A 14,608-nucleotide genomic window follows, 5' to 3' on the forward strand; every position below is an offset into this window, starting at 1 on the left:
AAAAACTAATGAGTATATTGCAGAAAATAGGAATAGATTGGAGGGAAAGGAGGCTAATCCGCAACCTGTACATGTCTCAGACTGCTCAGTTGTGGGTGGGGAACGGGGAGTCCGGATGGGCAGTGTTAGGAAGAGGTGTAAGGCGGGGTTGCCCATTATCACCGTTGGTGTTCAACCTGTATGCAGAGGAAATGATTAAAGAGGCATGGGAAGAGCTGGTAGATTACCTAATAATTATAAAATAATAACTTACACGCTGTTGTAAATTACAGATATTAATATTGATTTGTTTAGTTTCATGTAGCCATAAAGTGAAGTAACTCACTATATGAAGAAGATAGAGGCTCGCAAATTGTGAGACTGCTAAAGTAATGTGGCTCAGAAATTTTTCCACATATTTCATAGTCTCCGAATCTTGCCCCAAGCAACTTTTCTTATTCCCGCTACTCAAAAACTCATAGTAGGGTCGGGGATTGGCCAACACAAATAACGTCATTCAGGAGGCAGAGCAATTGGGATTCAGTTTGCACAAAGTTTGTGACATTGCAATCTGCTGAGTTTTACAATGATGGCCTTGGAAAGGTCATGAAGCGCTAGGAGAAATGCTCAACTCTGGATAGTGACTATGTAGACAAACAAGTCTTAAGAATAACAAATGAAAATGAAGTGCCTCTAACAATTATTTTTTCAGGCATTCATGATTAAAACTTTAGGTTACCCCCTTGTATTGTACAAGCATTGTGGCATTTGGAATTTTAAACAGCCAAAGCAAAATACCATAGCCACCATCATTAGAAAATGCACATAAACAATAGAAAACTAAATAATTGATACGAGGGTCATCCGGAAAGTAGTACCCGTTCGTGCCGCATGAAGTGCTGACGACGCGAGTAGCCGCTGGACGAGGTCAGATAGCTTCAGTGGCTTGTCTGCCTTCTCTGAGCCAAGTTGCGTGACGCTAGCATTGCCTGTGTTGTTTCTGTGATTGTTTACAATGTTTAAAAAAATTGAGAACGCCGCCAGTTGTGAAGTGAGGGCAGTGATTAAATTCCTCAATGCAAGAAACGTTCGCCCATGTGATATTCATCGCCAATTAAAGGAGGTGTATGGAGACAATGTAATGGACGAGTCGTCTGTTCGGCGGTGGTGTCGCAACTTCAACATGGGGAGGGGGAACACACACGACGATGAGCGTTCGGGGAGACCGTCTGTCATTACAGACCAACTGGTGAGCTCAGTTGACGAATTCGTGAGGAACGATCGGCGCGTCACAATTGATGACATCTGTGAGCATTTTCCCAATGTTTCTCGAACAATTGTTCATGAAATTGTTAAACACCATCTGCATTATGCAAAAATTTGTGCAAGATGGGTCCCTCGCGTATCTCAATGAGCTGGCGGCGAAGGACTATGCAGCAGGAATACAGAAACTTGTCACACGTTATGACAAATGCCTTAATTTGCTTGGAGATTATGTTGAGAAGTAGTTTAAAGTATCCTCTTTCAAATAAAATTTTTTATGTTTGTTAATATTTACTTTTGTGTCTTTATTTCACGAACGGGTACTACTTTCCGGATGACCCTCGTATTTTAATTTTTATATTTCTCAAGTAAATTAAAAATGACAAAATAATGTGTGTTGATAAGGAAGGGTGGCAATTATGATGAAAATATTTGATGAAACTTGTTATGGTCTACAGCAAAACTTGAAATGTAGAAAAACCTGGCATTTAATAAAAATATCAACAAATGAGACCTTCCTCGTGGTCCATATCAAGGGCAGGTTACTGTGCTTGAGAGCAGTAATGAATTATTTCATCTCTTCCCAAATCCTTTAGCTGCCATACCCCTGTCATCACCACTCTTTTCAAGTGATATCAGGATAACTGCTCCAAGCATGAGCCATTCTAATTAAGCATAGAGGTACATACATTTAATCAATTAATAATTACTCTGACATGGTATTCTTCTGTTTTCATTCTCATCATCAGTTTTCATTTAAAGCTGAATATTTTTATTGAGTGATTCAAGGGCAAAATACATGAAACATCATGTGTTTACAAGCAAAATACTGATGCATGACTTCAATTAAAACATTTTCATTGTTAAATACAGTTGAAATTTTTGTGAACAACTAACAACTTGGAAATATTTCTTCACATGAACCACCAAAATCCATACAAAAATTTAATTTTATGATAAGAACAACTTAAATTTTGCTGGAATCACCTCTAACAACCACCAACCTTGTGATGACATTAGTTATCCATACGTAGCGTATCAATAGTGTCCTCAGCTACTTGCAATCCATTTTTTCTGATTTGCAGTAGAGTACTTTTGAAATGCTCACATTTCCTCCTCAAATTGTACCTCTAAATTAGCAGTTAGTAACCTGAATTATAATTTTACCATATAGAAATAAAAATATCCCTATGAAATATTTCTTGCACATTCTCAGAGAATTAAAGAAAAATAAAATATTTATGACTCTCTAATGTGCATGTAATCACTTCTGACCACACATGCATCTATTGGATTATGCTGTAGATGTATTAGTTAAAAAAAATTTACAAATACTTTAGCAACATAGGAACTTCCCTCTCTTGTATGCAATAACAACTGCATACATAAAAATTAACTTACATAAGGTATTGCTTCATTTTAGTTATGTAAAATTTCAACAAAATACATTGGAAATTCACAGCGGGAAAATTCCTCCATAACATTGTGGAGAGAACTTCTCACTGAATGATGCCTTTGGGTAAATTATTACAAACTCTCCTGGGTTAACAATGGATCACCATGAAATGAGTCTTTCATATGAGAGACAGACACACTGGTGATAAAAGGCACCTAAAATGGGTTTTGACAGGGCAAGATATCCCCGAAGCTAAAGGGATGAGTCACAGGGCCCAGTGGCCAAGTACTTGCACACATTGAATGTATTACTAGTCATATAATTAGGGAGTGCCCAGCACTTTGTGCGGGGCCATCATTTCCAGAGCAGTGAATGCATCTCTACCATATTATCTCTGTGCTGGCAGTTCACTTCTTCCACTTGCTGGAGGTTTGAAGGGTGCTTGCAGGAGGGAGGGAGGGTGGGGGCGGACAGATATTGCATGCAATTAAATATATGAGGCTCCTTTATCACACTAGCCAAATATTTGACCCATGAGACTTGTGAATCCACTGGAGAGCGTGGTGAAAATGCTTCCCATGCCACCTCCGCCGGAGGGCGCCGGCTGGGATGGCTGCCGGTGGTAATAGGCAACGGAATGCTGGGATGGCCGGTAAAAGTTGTCTGACCTCTGTAAAATTGGTGCAGATTTATTAGATTATTTTCCACAAAAACTAGGCTAAATTAGAGAACTTCAATTCCCAGTCACGTTACTAGGAGGGTTGATAGGCCCACCTGCTAACCCAAGATTGTGCGTCAGCTCAGGTATGGGTTTCATGCTGACCCTGGGGCCATGAAGCACCACCGTATGAAAAGTCAAGGGTGGCTCGTCAAGGGCACACAGGCCACCAGATATGTCCGGGCAGAAAAGCCTTCTTCAAGAGTGTCTATCATTTTTTTAAATCATAAAGATTCAACATTTTTGGAGGATGGTTTGCGCATATTCCCGAGTCCATTTGTGTGTCACACTTTTTAAGCTATGAAAATAATTTCCTTGAACAGTTGTGGTCTGTTTGATTTTATATATTGGCATTAATAATGAAATAGGTAACCACACATACACTATAACGACTGCTCACTTTCTTTGCTACCTGATGTAAAAATCAAACATGTTTTTGAACTACCAAAAATGAAAAAATAAGATGTGTACAATCATGTTGGCCAGTTTTGGAAAAGAACAGGATAGAAGTAAAGTTTATATCACCATCACCAAAAATTTTAGATCATAATTCAAGAAAGAGTTTTTATGTAGGAAGGTAGTATGTACTTACAATACACCACAGGATTAGAATGTTTGCTAGTTATTTTGGGAAGACTATTGATCCATCAACCACAGGTCTACTAAATGCTACTTCCTCAGTATGCATTGGCTGAAAGAACAGGATTTATTATGTACAAATTTGGTCCATATCAGAACAATTAAAACCACAAAATAAAAAAGACAGCATGCTTAATAAGACGTACACATCTTCTCTACACTGCAGCTCTATTAAAATGCAAAGGTAATTCATTTAAATATGTATGCAAGTAAAAGTGACACTTATATTGAATAAAAATCAGTAAAATTAACTTAAAAATTAGTATAGATGAATCCAAAAATAATGAAAAATTAGTTTCTCATTTGGTCACCTTTGATGGACACAAAATAAACCTGATATATGAACTATGAAGAACAACAAAAAATACAAATTGCAAATGATATCATTCATGGTTATAAAAGTGACTATAGCCTAATTATTATTAATAATTAAAACATGCCAAAACAGACATTGTTATGTAGTGCACAAGTCCCTGGAATCACAATTACTTTTAAACAGAACAACAACGAAAGGGATCATTAAATAGATTCACACAATCACTAACAAAACCAAAACTAAACTGCCATGCAGGTAATGAAGGAAAATGCAAAGTAAGTAATCCCTCGCTATCACTCGCCATCCAACACCGTACCCACTCTCACCGTCAAACACTCCTCACTCCATCCACGTCACTCACAAACCAACATCGCACCCGGTCGGTCCTAACGTTTGCTCTTCAGGGATCAAACGACTCTCCCGTCCGCTACACTTCCATTTGAAAATGAAAACTTTCTCTATTTGCTTTGGTGTCACTTTTATTTTACAACTGTGGTCATTTTCCCATTACGATTTGGTTTTTCTATTTCCTTCCTCAAATCTTCCCATGCTTTGTCATCTTTAACTATTATTTCAATTGCACCAGACCTACTCCTCTTCATCCTATTTTGCAAACTCTCCCATTTCAGAACACCCAACATGTCCGGTCCGCCGAGTTTTGCACCCACCTACCCATCTGCCTTCCTTCCGTTGCACTCTTTCTATCGTAGTAGTAGCAGCCATTATTATCATGGGAGGCGGCCGCTGAGAGCAGAGGTTATTTGCACCATTGGGGATGGATGGGGAAGGAGGAAGGGCGGAGAGAAACCCGGCGCCGACATCAGCCTACTCTCGACAAAAAGCGCCAAGGGGTAACACAGTTTGGCGTCCCATCCAACGGACGGCGTACTCACTCTTAAGTGTTCTCCATGAAGCACCTCAAGGAGGGATCGGGATACCACTGAAAAAACTGATGTCTCCAGGATTCGACCTCAGGACCTCTGGGTGGGAGGCCAGTGCACTTGCCACTGCACCATCCCGATCCCCACTCTTTCTATCTTTTTAAACTCTCACCTCATATGCGCCCCATACTATGGACGAGTATTCCAGGAGGGGGCAAACCTTGACCTCGTTGGCTTTTTCTTTAGTTACCACACTGCTTCCTTTTAAATTCTTAGTTACCCAATGAACCACTCTCTATGCCTTACGCATCACAGAATCCACTTTGTTTTCATTTGAAAAAGTAGCAAACTGAAGCCCTTGCTCTAAGTGCAGTCTTGCTATCATTTTAAATGGAGCCTTCATTTAATCTTGAGAAAGAAGGATTGAAAATATTTTTGTGCTAGAAAAGCTACAACTAATAAGAATTTTGCCAAACAATGATGTTACAATTGATAATCCCATTAAAAGTTAGGCATGGTTCTTAAGACAACACCCCTTGATTGAATGAATTGGTGTCAAAATGTTTAATACACTCCAGCTTTAGTCGTCCATTTATAAATCCGTCAAAGGAATGATACACACCTCTCGTTCAGACACAATCATCACTGATGAATGATAAACTAAAATCAGACAAATATCAATAAATTACCCTTGCATGTAAGGATGGCATCAGAATTAGGTTGGCATCAGAGTTAGGTTGGCACCATTCACTAAAGTTTATACACATATGTAGCATAAATGTTTGTGCATACATTTCCCTTATTAGTTATACTTAGCATTGAGGCAAAAGCATTATTGTCATGCACCATATTTGGCATAGCTTAAATAAAGAGGAGCTAAAATTTTTTTATTAATTAAATTATTTAATTTAATCAATTGAATATTATCAAAATATGTATTCACAAAACATGGGTACTTAGGAATCAGTCAACTAGTTTGGGTTTATAACATATTAGTAAACACATACTAGGCACCTTTAGCAAGAAATAATGAGCTCTATGGCCTCTCAGTTAAAATAAGAGGGGGGGGGGAAGAAACTCCAATGGCCGTAATAATTAGTTGCCAATCTCTCGTCAGACCAATTGTTATGTTGGTTTAACGGGAATCACGTCAGGGACCAACCACAACCTCTCGACCAGAATCCCCTCTGTGGTGGTGTAAGGGAAATTAATCCGCGTCAGGGACCAACACACAGCCACACGCACACTATCCTGACTGGAATCCTTCACGAGGCTGTGAGACCCCGTTAAAGAATTTCAGATGGAGATGGAATCCTTCACGAGGCTGTAGAGAAGACCCCGGTAAAAGATTCGAGGATATTCTCAAGCACACACTTTGTGATTGGCAGAGACCAATCACACACACACAAGCACTCAAGAAACACACACACACTCAAAAGGGCACAGCTTCTGGGAGAATCTATACACAGGTATAGAGCGCAAATGAGGATATGCATCTAACACACGTGTTTCGGCCACAATGTGGCGCTCTTCAGCGAAGCAAAGGGAAAACACCTCCAGCACATGGTTGAAAGTAAACAACCGAAGACAAACATCAAATATATATAGAAACTGTGGGAGTTGGGGCACCAATCGAAATAGTGGGAAGATGGAAAGGGGAGGAGTACTTTAAACGTATTGGTAAAGAGGAAGGGGGGGAGGGAGGAAGGTGGGGGGGAAGTGAAAGGTATCCGGGGAACGGACTATGAAAGGGAAGTGGGGGGCGGGGGGGGGGGGGAGAGCTTAGTCCGATGGAAATTTGTTTGAAAACTGGGGAAGAAATCACTTCAAAAAGGAATGAAGTGAAGAGAATGGAATTGGCCCTTTATCGTTATTAAAAACAACATTTTTGAATTTTTGTATAAAAATGCTTTCATATGCGTCCAAATGGTGGTTGGGAGTCTGTTTGATCACTTTCAGTTCCTTTTCTGATGTTTGATGGTCTTCCTTGAGTAAGTGTAGGGCAATGCTCGATTTATCTGACCTGTTGTATCTGAAATGGGCCATATGTTCTTTGAATCTAGTTTTAATATTCCTCCGCGTCTGGCCGATGTAAGTTGAATCGCAAGAGGAGCAATTTATTTTGTAAATGCCGGACTTATTTGAGGCTTCGATTTTGTCCTTAGCATTACCTAATAGATGTTTTAGTTTGTTGTTGCTGCTGAATGATATATTAGTGTCAACGGTTTTAAAAATCTTTCCAAGCCCTTTTGTTAATTGTGGGTGGAACGGAAGTTTGATGTACCGAGGGGTTTTATGCTGTGTGAGGGTGGTTATGTTTTGAACCAGTTTTTTATGTTTGTGCTCTTTTACTAGGTTGTCAATAATTGACTCTTTAAAGCCATTTTGAATAGCAATAAGTTTGATGTTCTTTAATTCTTTGAAATAGTTGTTTCTATTCAGTGGAATATTACCTGATCTGTGTACAAGAGCATGGAAGGTGCCCAGTTTGTGACTGCCATGTGTGTAAACGAATCATGATGTGTGTATTTGCTGGTATGTGTTGGTTTGCAATACACGTCGTAAAACATCACAAGCACACGTATACACGTTGCAGCTAGTGAGGGAAACTCTCAGAGCTAGTGAGGGAAACGATAGGAAAGTTGGGATAATACAACAATGTTTACATTAAAACATTAAATATGGTAGAATATCTTTCATTTTGTCAACTTATAAACCTTTTAGGATACCCATGCATTTCAAACTTGTATTTGTTTTCTTTCATAGTACATCAAACCTTGAAAGCAATTAATCATCTTTGCAATTGTTGTCATTTTATTAAAATTTCAAAGTACTGGGATGAGAAAGAGAGTAGCATGGATAATGTTCCACCTATGGATAATCCAGAGTTTACTGTATAAAAAAAACAGCAAAAACATTTAACACTGCACATCAGCATCAGTACTACTTGACACAACCTTTTTTGCACTCCATAAAATTTTCATTTCCATTAAGGTAATGTATTTAAGATTAAAGATATAAAATAAAGATGGAAGATTTGTTCAGATTTTATTTCTGCTTCAAATAATCTTCTTATTTCTACATAGATTTAAAAATGTCTCGGGAGGCATGTCAATATTTGATCAAACAAAACTGCAATTGCAAAAACAAGACCTGGGTACCTATGTCAGGTCATAGCTGTTAAAATTAGTGGCATCATACAAAACTGAAGTTTTATCAAAATAGCTATTCTCAAATGTTATTTCCATCAACATTTCTGCAGCATTCACTTGGCACACCACAACAGGATAAAAAGTTTAACGGGTCTAAATCATGAAAATAAGTGTTAATTTATTCTTTGCATGGCAGATTTCTCAGTTTACAGGACCCTACTAATTTTGGTTTGTCATTGAAAGGTTGAAATGAAGTTTTGAACAGAGAGAGAGAGAGAGCCATCACCCAACTTCCTAGGTGCTTACAACTCTGTCCATCCCACTACTGGAATTACATTTCATGCATTTGAAATCAATCACAATAAAATTTGAACCAGCAGTTGGACAGAAATCACAACAACTTAACATATTTATTTTTTTTACCATTAGATTTATCACAATGTTTATTGCATCACATTTATAGCTATAGTTTTTCTCGTCCACATAAAAACCATTAAATGTATATCACAATGACATTTATTTACTGAACATTAAGATAACATTCTGCCTCATTTTACAGAGAATTTGTGAAGTTAAAAGACCAAAACATGCAAATTCACGTGAAATCCATACTCAAGGAAGGTAGGCACATGCCAATGAAATAGTATGAGTAGAATGAGTAAACTTCTGAGGTATTTCATCACAAAAAGATCAAATAAAAAGTTAATTACATTTTTCAACATATAATTAAGTTAGCACATTTCCTTGGATTGTCCTCAGCAATTAAGTAAAATAGTATCTACCCTTCTATTTATGCAATAAAGCCTTTAGGACAGTAGGTCTACGAGGTTTATCGTAGGCAGGACACTATGTCTTATAATATTTCAATATTTAAAAGGGAATAATTGCATTTCATAAAAATATTAATAGTATTTTGGGAAATTAGTTGTAATTATGCAGTAACTATATGTTATTCAATTATTATTGCTTCTAAATCACAATGCTGTTTACCAACGAAATGATGCACATTTCTTTGGGTCAAGAATGTCTGCATTATCATGAATTGGGAGAAATTCATGATTTCACACCACAAATACGTATAAATTCCAGCGCTTTTTCGGTCAAACACATGAATCCATCTACAAGAAAATTTACAATTTACTTTTAATTACTGAAATCACATGCAGGTAACCTGATGCTTCATACAGTGATTATTGCTCTTTAGAATCTTTGGAATCTTTGGAATCTTCGGAACAATCATGTACTAAAATAGTATCCCTAATATATACTTGGTGTTTTGGCTTATTTCATCAACAGTACAACAAGAAATTTTTAAAAGGGAACTGATACTGCGGCATTGAAAGCAAAATGGATAGTAAGCTTCCTTCATGAAAAATAATCACTACTCCCAGCATTATGATTAGATTTGATTAGACTCAACAGGAACTATGAAAATCAAGAGCTTTCCCCACACTCTCTCTATGAATCAATAAGGTAGGTATTCAAGGCACAATATGAATATTTAAAATAGATACTGGTGGAGTTGTGCTGAAACTTGTGGGTTAAAAATGCCATAGGAGTGACTATATTCCAATTACAGTGAGAATTCTAATGTAAGGTCTACTTTGTATGCCGGTGTATTAACTTTATAAATCCATAAATCACTTTGTGGTTCATCATAAATGACTGATACATTGGTGGTGCAAAGATCTAACAGGCACAGTGTTGGGCCAAAACATTTCAATGGATTGAGGGAAAACTTCAATTTTTTCAAATTTAGTCCTATAAACTTCCATCTATGTCTAATTCACTTCATAAAAGCTTTTGAAGAGTAAAAAATAAATTGGTCAGAAATATTGGTCAACTATTATTTTTTTTTATCTTATTGAAAACTCATGGAAGGCTTCCATTTTAGAATATTTGTACTTAAAAGGGTTGTTGCTCATTTTCTACATCACATTGGCGAATGTGTGGTAAGTTCAGACAAAGGTGAATGAATCAGTTATGACAATGTCACATTGGTCCCTTGTTCTTCCCAACACTCCCATCATTGCCATTGCCTGTGCACACAGGTACATTCGTTCATTAAAATAAGCGGTTTAGTGACTTCTGTATTACTAAGTACCACCCACAACCTGAACTTGGTGACTTTTGAGTTATATAACCACCATGCGTGTACCAGCATGCTGCCACTTCCAGTGCGCAGTCATCCAAAGCACAGAGGTGCCAGAGCACCAAAGAAGGGACCGCTCCACTGGCCGTGCATCTTCCCAGTGGGGGATCCAAATTAACCACCATGCCCTGCATTTCAGGAGAGACCAATCGTGGCAACTGCCTGCCGGCGGGCATGCATGGCACCTTACAAGGGAGTGCTCAGGGGGGTGCCAGGTGGCTTTTCAACAAGGGGAGGAGGAGGAAAGAGGCTGGCAGGAGGGGCAGCACCGCATGTCGATGCTCTGAGCAACCCACACTGCCCCCCCTGCGCCCTCCTCGGTTGCCAGGGGTGAAGGAAGCAACCCTGATCCGGAACTCCTCCTCCTCCTCCCTGCGCACGCCCCAAACGCCCACCTCATACGTCGGCACAAACGTCGAGTCATCTGGCCCTGGGCTGTAAAAGGCATATGGCCCACCCCCCTCCACCCCACCCCCACTTCCACCACCCTCATCCCCCTGCTTGGCACCATGATTGTCCAAACGATACACGTCACCATCACCAACACCATCGCCATCACCACCACCACCACTTGATGCCACATGCTTTCTTGTTCCCTTCTGCCTCATACCATGGTATACTGGCGGATACACACGTACCTTGGATGGGTGTAATGTCACATTGAGTAGTGTGGGATGTTGTTCCACAACACCAAATTCCATCTCACGTGGAATGTAGCCCTCTGCATAGACCTTTCATGAGGAAATGTAAAAATAAGTGCCATAAAAATTCATTATAATAATAAATACAAATATGCAAGCACAACTAAATAAGGAAAAATAATCATGGCCACACCAGGCTAAATAATCAAACTGTGCTCCAAGTGCCTCATCCTTCATTTATTTTTAATTGCAAAATTCAAGAAAGTATTTTTTCATTGCTTCAACTGAAAGGGGATTACCATTAAGTACGTACAACAAAGTACATACCGAGTACGTACAACTCGTGTTGATGAAATAATGTCTAATGTTGCCCCAGGTTGTGACCTCCTGAGGAAAATTTTGAGCCTGCTGCCAATCTCGGTGCGACTCTCCCAGTTCATTGTAATGCATTCAATCATAGTCGACTGAAATACGGAATGGCTGCTTTGTGGGGGCAGTCATCTCATTCATTATTCCATGCACCTATTTAGGCTGCAAGGCAAATGGCCAGTGAGAATCCTAGGTTAAGTCCCAAGGGCATGCAGTTACTATACACCTCACTCTACACATGTTTATTTAACTATTCCCTGGATGCGCATATATATTTTCTAAGCTATGATTTTTGCACAGCAAAACAAAGCCGTGTTCAATTTGATAATCAATGTTGATGTGCAGATGTGCATAGGCACAAGAAGGTGCCATTACTTGAGGATAACTACTCACAACTCGGCTATGATTGATAAGAACCCTTGTTGTGCAGGTGTCAAATCCCTGAAAGCATCACCTAGAAAACCAAGGGAATCAGATATTTTGTCGTCACTTAAATGTAAACTTTATCAGTTCCTGTGCAAACATCAATGCTCTTCCGTGGATGAATTCATGTCTCTCCCTGTCGATAAATAATATTATTCTCATGCGCACTGTCACTGCTCCTGTTTACTGTTTCCCTTTTATTCGTGACAATCATTTTGCATTCAAACTCCAATTGCATTTGTATTTGTGTCCTTCTGGAATATTTGGATGTGATGTGACAATCAATCATACCAACATGAAGTAAATACGAATACACCATAAGTAGGGCTTCCTGAACCTGGTTTTCCTAAATTTTGAACTTACATTGAGGAGGATTCCCATGCTTGAAGGTGCAAAAAATGTTATAAATTTAGAAAAGACTCAAAGAGGATGAAAATGCATTAAAGTATAGATGAGAAAATTTCCATGAAGACTTGCTATTCAGAGGTATTTGGTATTTTCAATGTGTCAGGTGGCAAAATTGCTGTTCTTTTTCTTCTTCTGCACTGCACAAAATGGGAAAGTCAACTGCTCCAACTGCATAGATAGAGTAGCTGGCATCTTTGAATAGGACTCTACCATCTTTTCTCCTAGTTTCAAATGTTTTTATTAGCTTCGCTAACTTTGGGTCATCAATTCAAATGCTGTTGAGTTTCCATTTTCCTCTCTATTCTCTAACCTCAATCATATGCTTATTTCCATCATATGTCTTCATCAAAGACTCAACAGAATTGGGAGGATCCTTTCATCTTTCTCAAGAATCTTGTATTGCTCAGCTGTTCTTTAGCCATTTCTTTCAATCATAGGACCCATTTTTCGCCACCATAGAGCCAGTTCTGATATTATTTCATAAATACTGATTTCTCCCACTCTTCTTGTTTTATTATTCAATGCTAAATTAATTTTTCCACAGTATTAATGTTTATAATGATTTATTTTTGTTTTTGTATCAATCTTTCCCCTACCCTATGGACTATAACCTTGGCATGGTGGAAGGACTGGTGCATTCTGATGACCCCTTAGAGCTAAGCTGGTGGTAGCAATGATAATTGCTCCTGGTAGGGTAACCCATGCCTGATAGGTCAAAGGTTAGGAGCCAGACGAAAGGAAGCCCACAGGGACCCCAGTGGGGCAGACATTAAGTGATGGTGTCATGATAAAAACACTACTGAAAAAGGCAATGGGAGGCCACCTCATTTATTTTTCCCAATAAATTTATGACAGACACAACAGGGACATGAGTCTTAGCAACCATGGGACTCAGCCCAATAGGCCAGATGTAGTGCCCAGCAGGGCACTACATCTGGCCTATTGGGCTGATTCAAGGCAAGGTGAGGCAAGGATTCTGAGGTTGTCATCTCACAAAATTCTTGCAAAGCAACAGCAGCAGAACCAAAGATGCAGAAGAAGACCAAATTAGTCAGAATAGGAACTTGGAATTTTATAACAATGTGGATATTCTCCACCACACACACCAAGCAGTGACTGATTTGATGAACCCAGTGGTGGTGACTATTTTGCACATGGGCTGTTGACTTAATCAAAGAGTCTCTGCATGGATTATTACACCAAGTTTCCTTTTTCTAGTGCTCTTTTCGAATTTATCGATTTTATTAAAAAGTTTAATACGAAGATTATTACGCTTGATATACTTGTATTGGAATTTTTCACATACATAGGTTGTTTAACAATGTTCTATTTTTCATCACAATTTGCAGATGAATATAATAATCTGAATATTCACATTTTTTTATGATGTAAGTATTATCCAATTCACCAAAACAATCAGTTCTTTCTGAATCTCAACCACAAAAGCAGAAAAAACTTCAAATATAGGTACTCTGGAAACAGTATTCCATACTTACATAAATAATACTTAATCAATGTAAAGAAGCAAAGTCAGGAGCTTGGGTAACAAGGTCTATCACCCGTTGTCATGGTACACACATGGCATACACTTCTGCCATGTTCTTTGGGGTTTTAACCAATTAAACTTCATCAAGATGTACTTTATACTCGGATAGCATTTTTTCCACTCTAAACACATGATCTTCTAATAAACCCCAGGGAGCGACCCTTTAAGCATTTGTTCAAAGTCTCTCTTAGCTTCATTGCTGATCAGACAGATGTTCACAAAAACTGACAAGATTTCCTTACATTGCTTGATGTCAAGGCAATTTATTCATTTAAACAACAAGCAGTGTTGATTGTTCCCTTATTAAATATTCATTCATGATTTGATCATTATATTTTTCCCAGATTATTTTTTAAAGATTTTAATGTATCCTTCAGAAGTATCAGGCTCAACCTTGTGAAATCACAGCTTGAGTAATTATAAAAACTGAGTTACCTGACCATTCCACATATGTGATGGAAGCACTTATACTACAATTAAGTATAGAGAAATATCCAAAGTTTGTTCTAACTCCTCATTCCAAGGTATCTTCAGGTAGTATTTTTATCTACAGTTATCAACCATAATATTAGCTTGATAGGTGAGGGTAGAGCTCACCCAATTAGCTCAGCAGTACGTGAAACTCAGACATCAAGAGGGTGATAGGGGTTCCTTTCCCTGTGCCATCTGTGGTTTCCCAGGAAAATCTGGTACCCAGAAAATTATCCAGCTTGGGTGACTCAAAG

At 38.5% G+C, this 14,608-nt stretch overlaps 1 protein-coding gene across 7 annotated transcripts in view; it reads right to left on the bottom strand.

Annotated features, from left to right (window-relative positions):
- Positions 1 to 1,978: 1,978 nt before the first annotated feature.
- Positions 1,979 to 14,608, bottom strand: part of LOC139692789 (carboxypeptidase D-like) — a 201,245-nt gene continuing 188,615 nt past the window's right edge. For 5 of the 7 annotated variants that reach the window (XM_071591072.1, XM_071591075.1, XM_071591073.1 and 2 more), the window contains 2 exons: positions 11,135 to 11,227; positions 1,979 to 3,308 (listed from right to left, as the gene is read on the bottom strand). In XM_071591072.1, the coding sequence (XP_071447173.1) occupies positions 3,153 to 3,308; positions 11,135 to 11,227 (249 nt within the window). In that variant the 3' untranslated portion in view covers positions 1,979 to 3,152. Of the gene's footprint in view, positions 3,309 to 3,412; positions 3,769 to 3,948; positions 4,048 to 11,134; positions 11,228 to 14,608 lie in introns of all 7 variants that reach the window. The other 2 variants (XR_011701787.1, XM_071591077.1) reach the window with 2 other exon arrangements.

This window comes from Hetaerina americana, unplaced genomic scaffold (genome assembly GCF_022747635.1).
Source record: "Hetaerina americana unplaced genomic scaffold, ioHetAmer1.1.p SCAF_41, whole genome shotgun sequence".
Classification (NCBI taxonomy): Eukaryota; Metazoa; Arthropoda; class Insecta; order Odonata; family Calopterygidae; genus Hetaerina; species Hetaerina americana.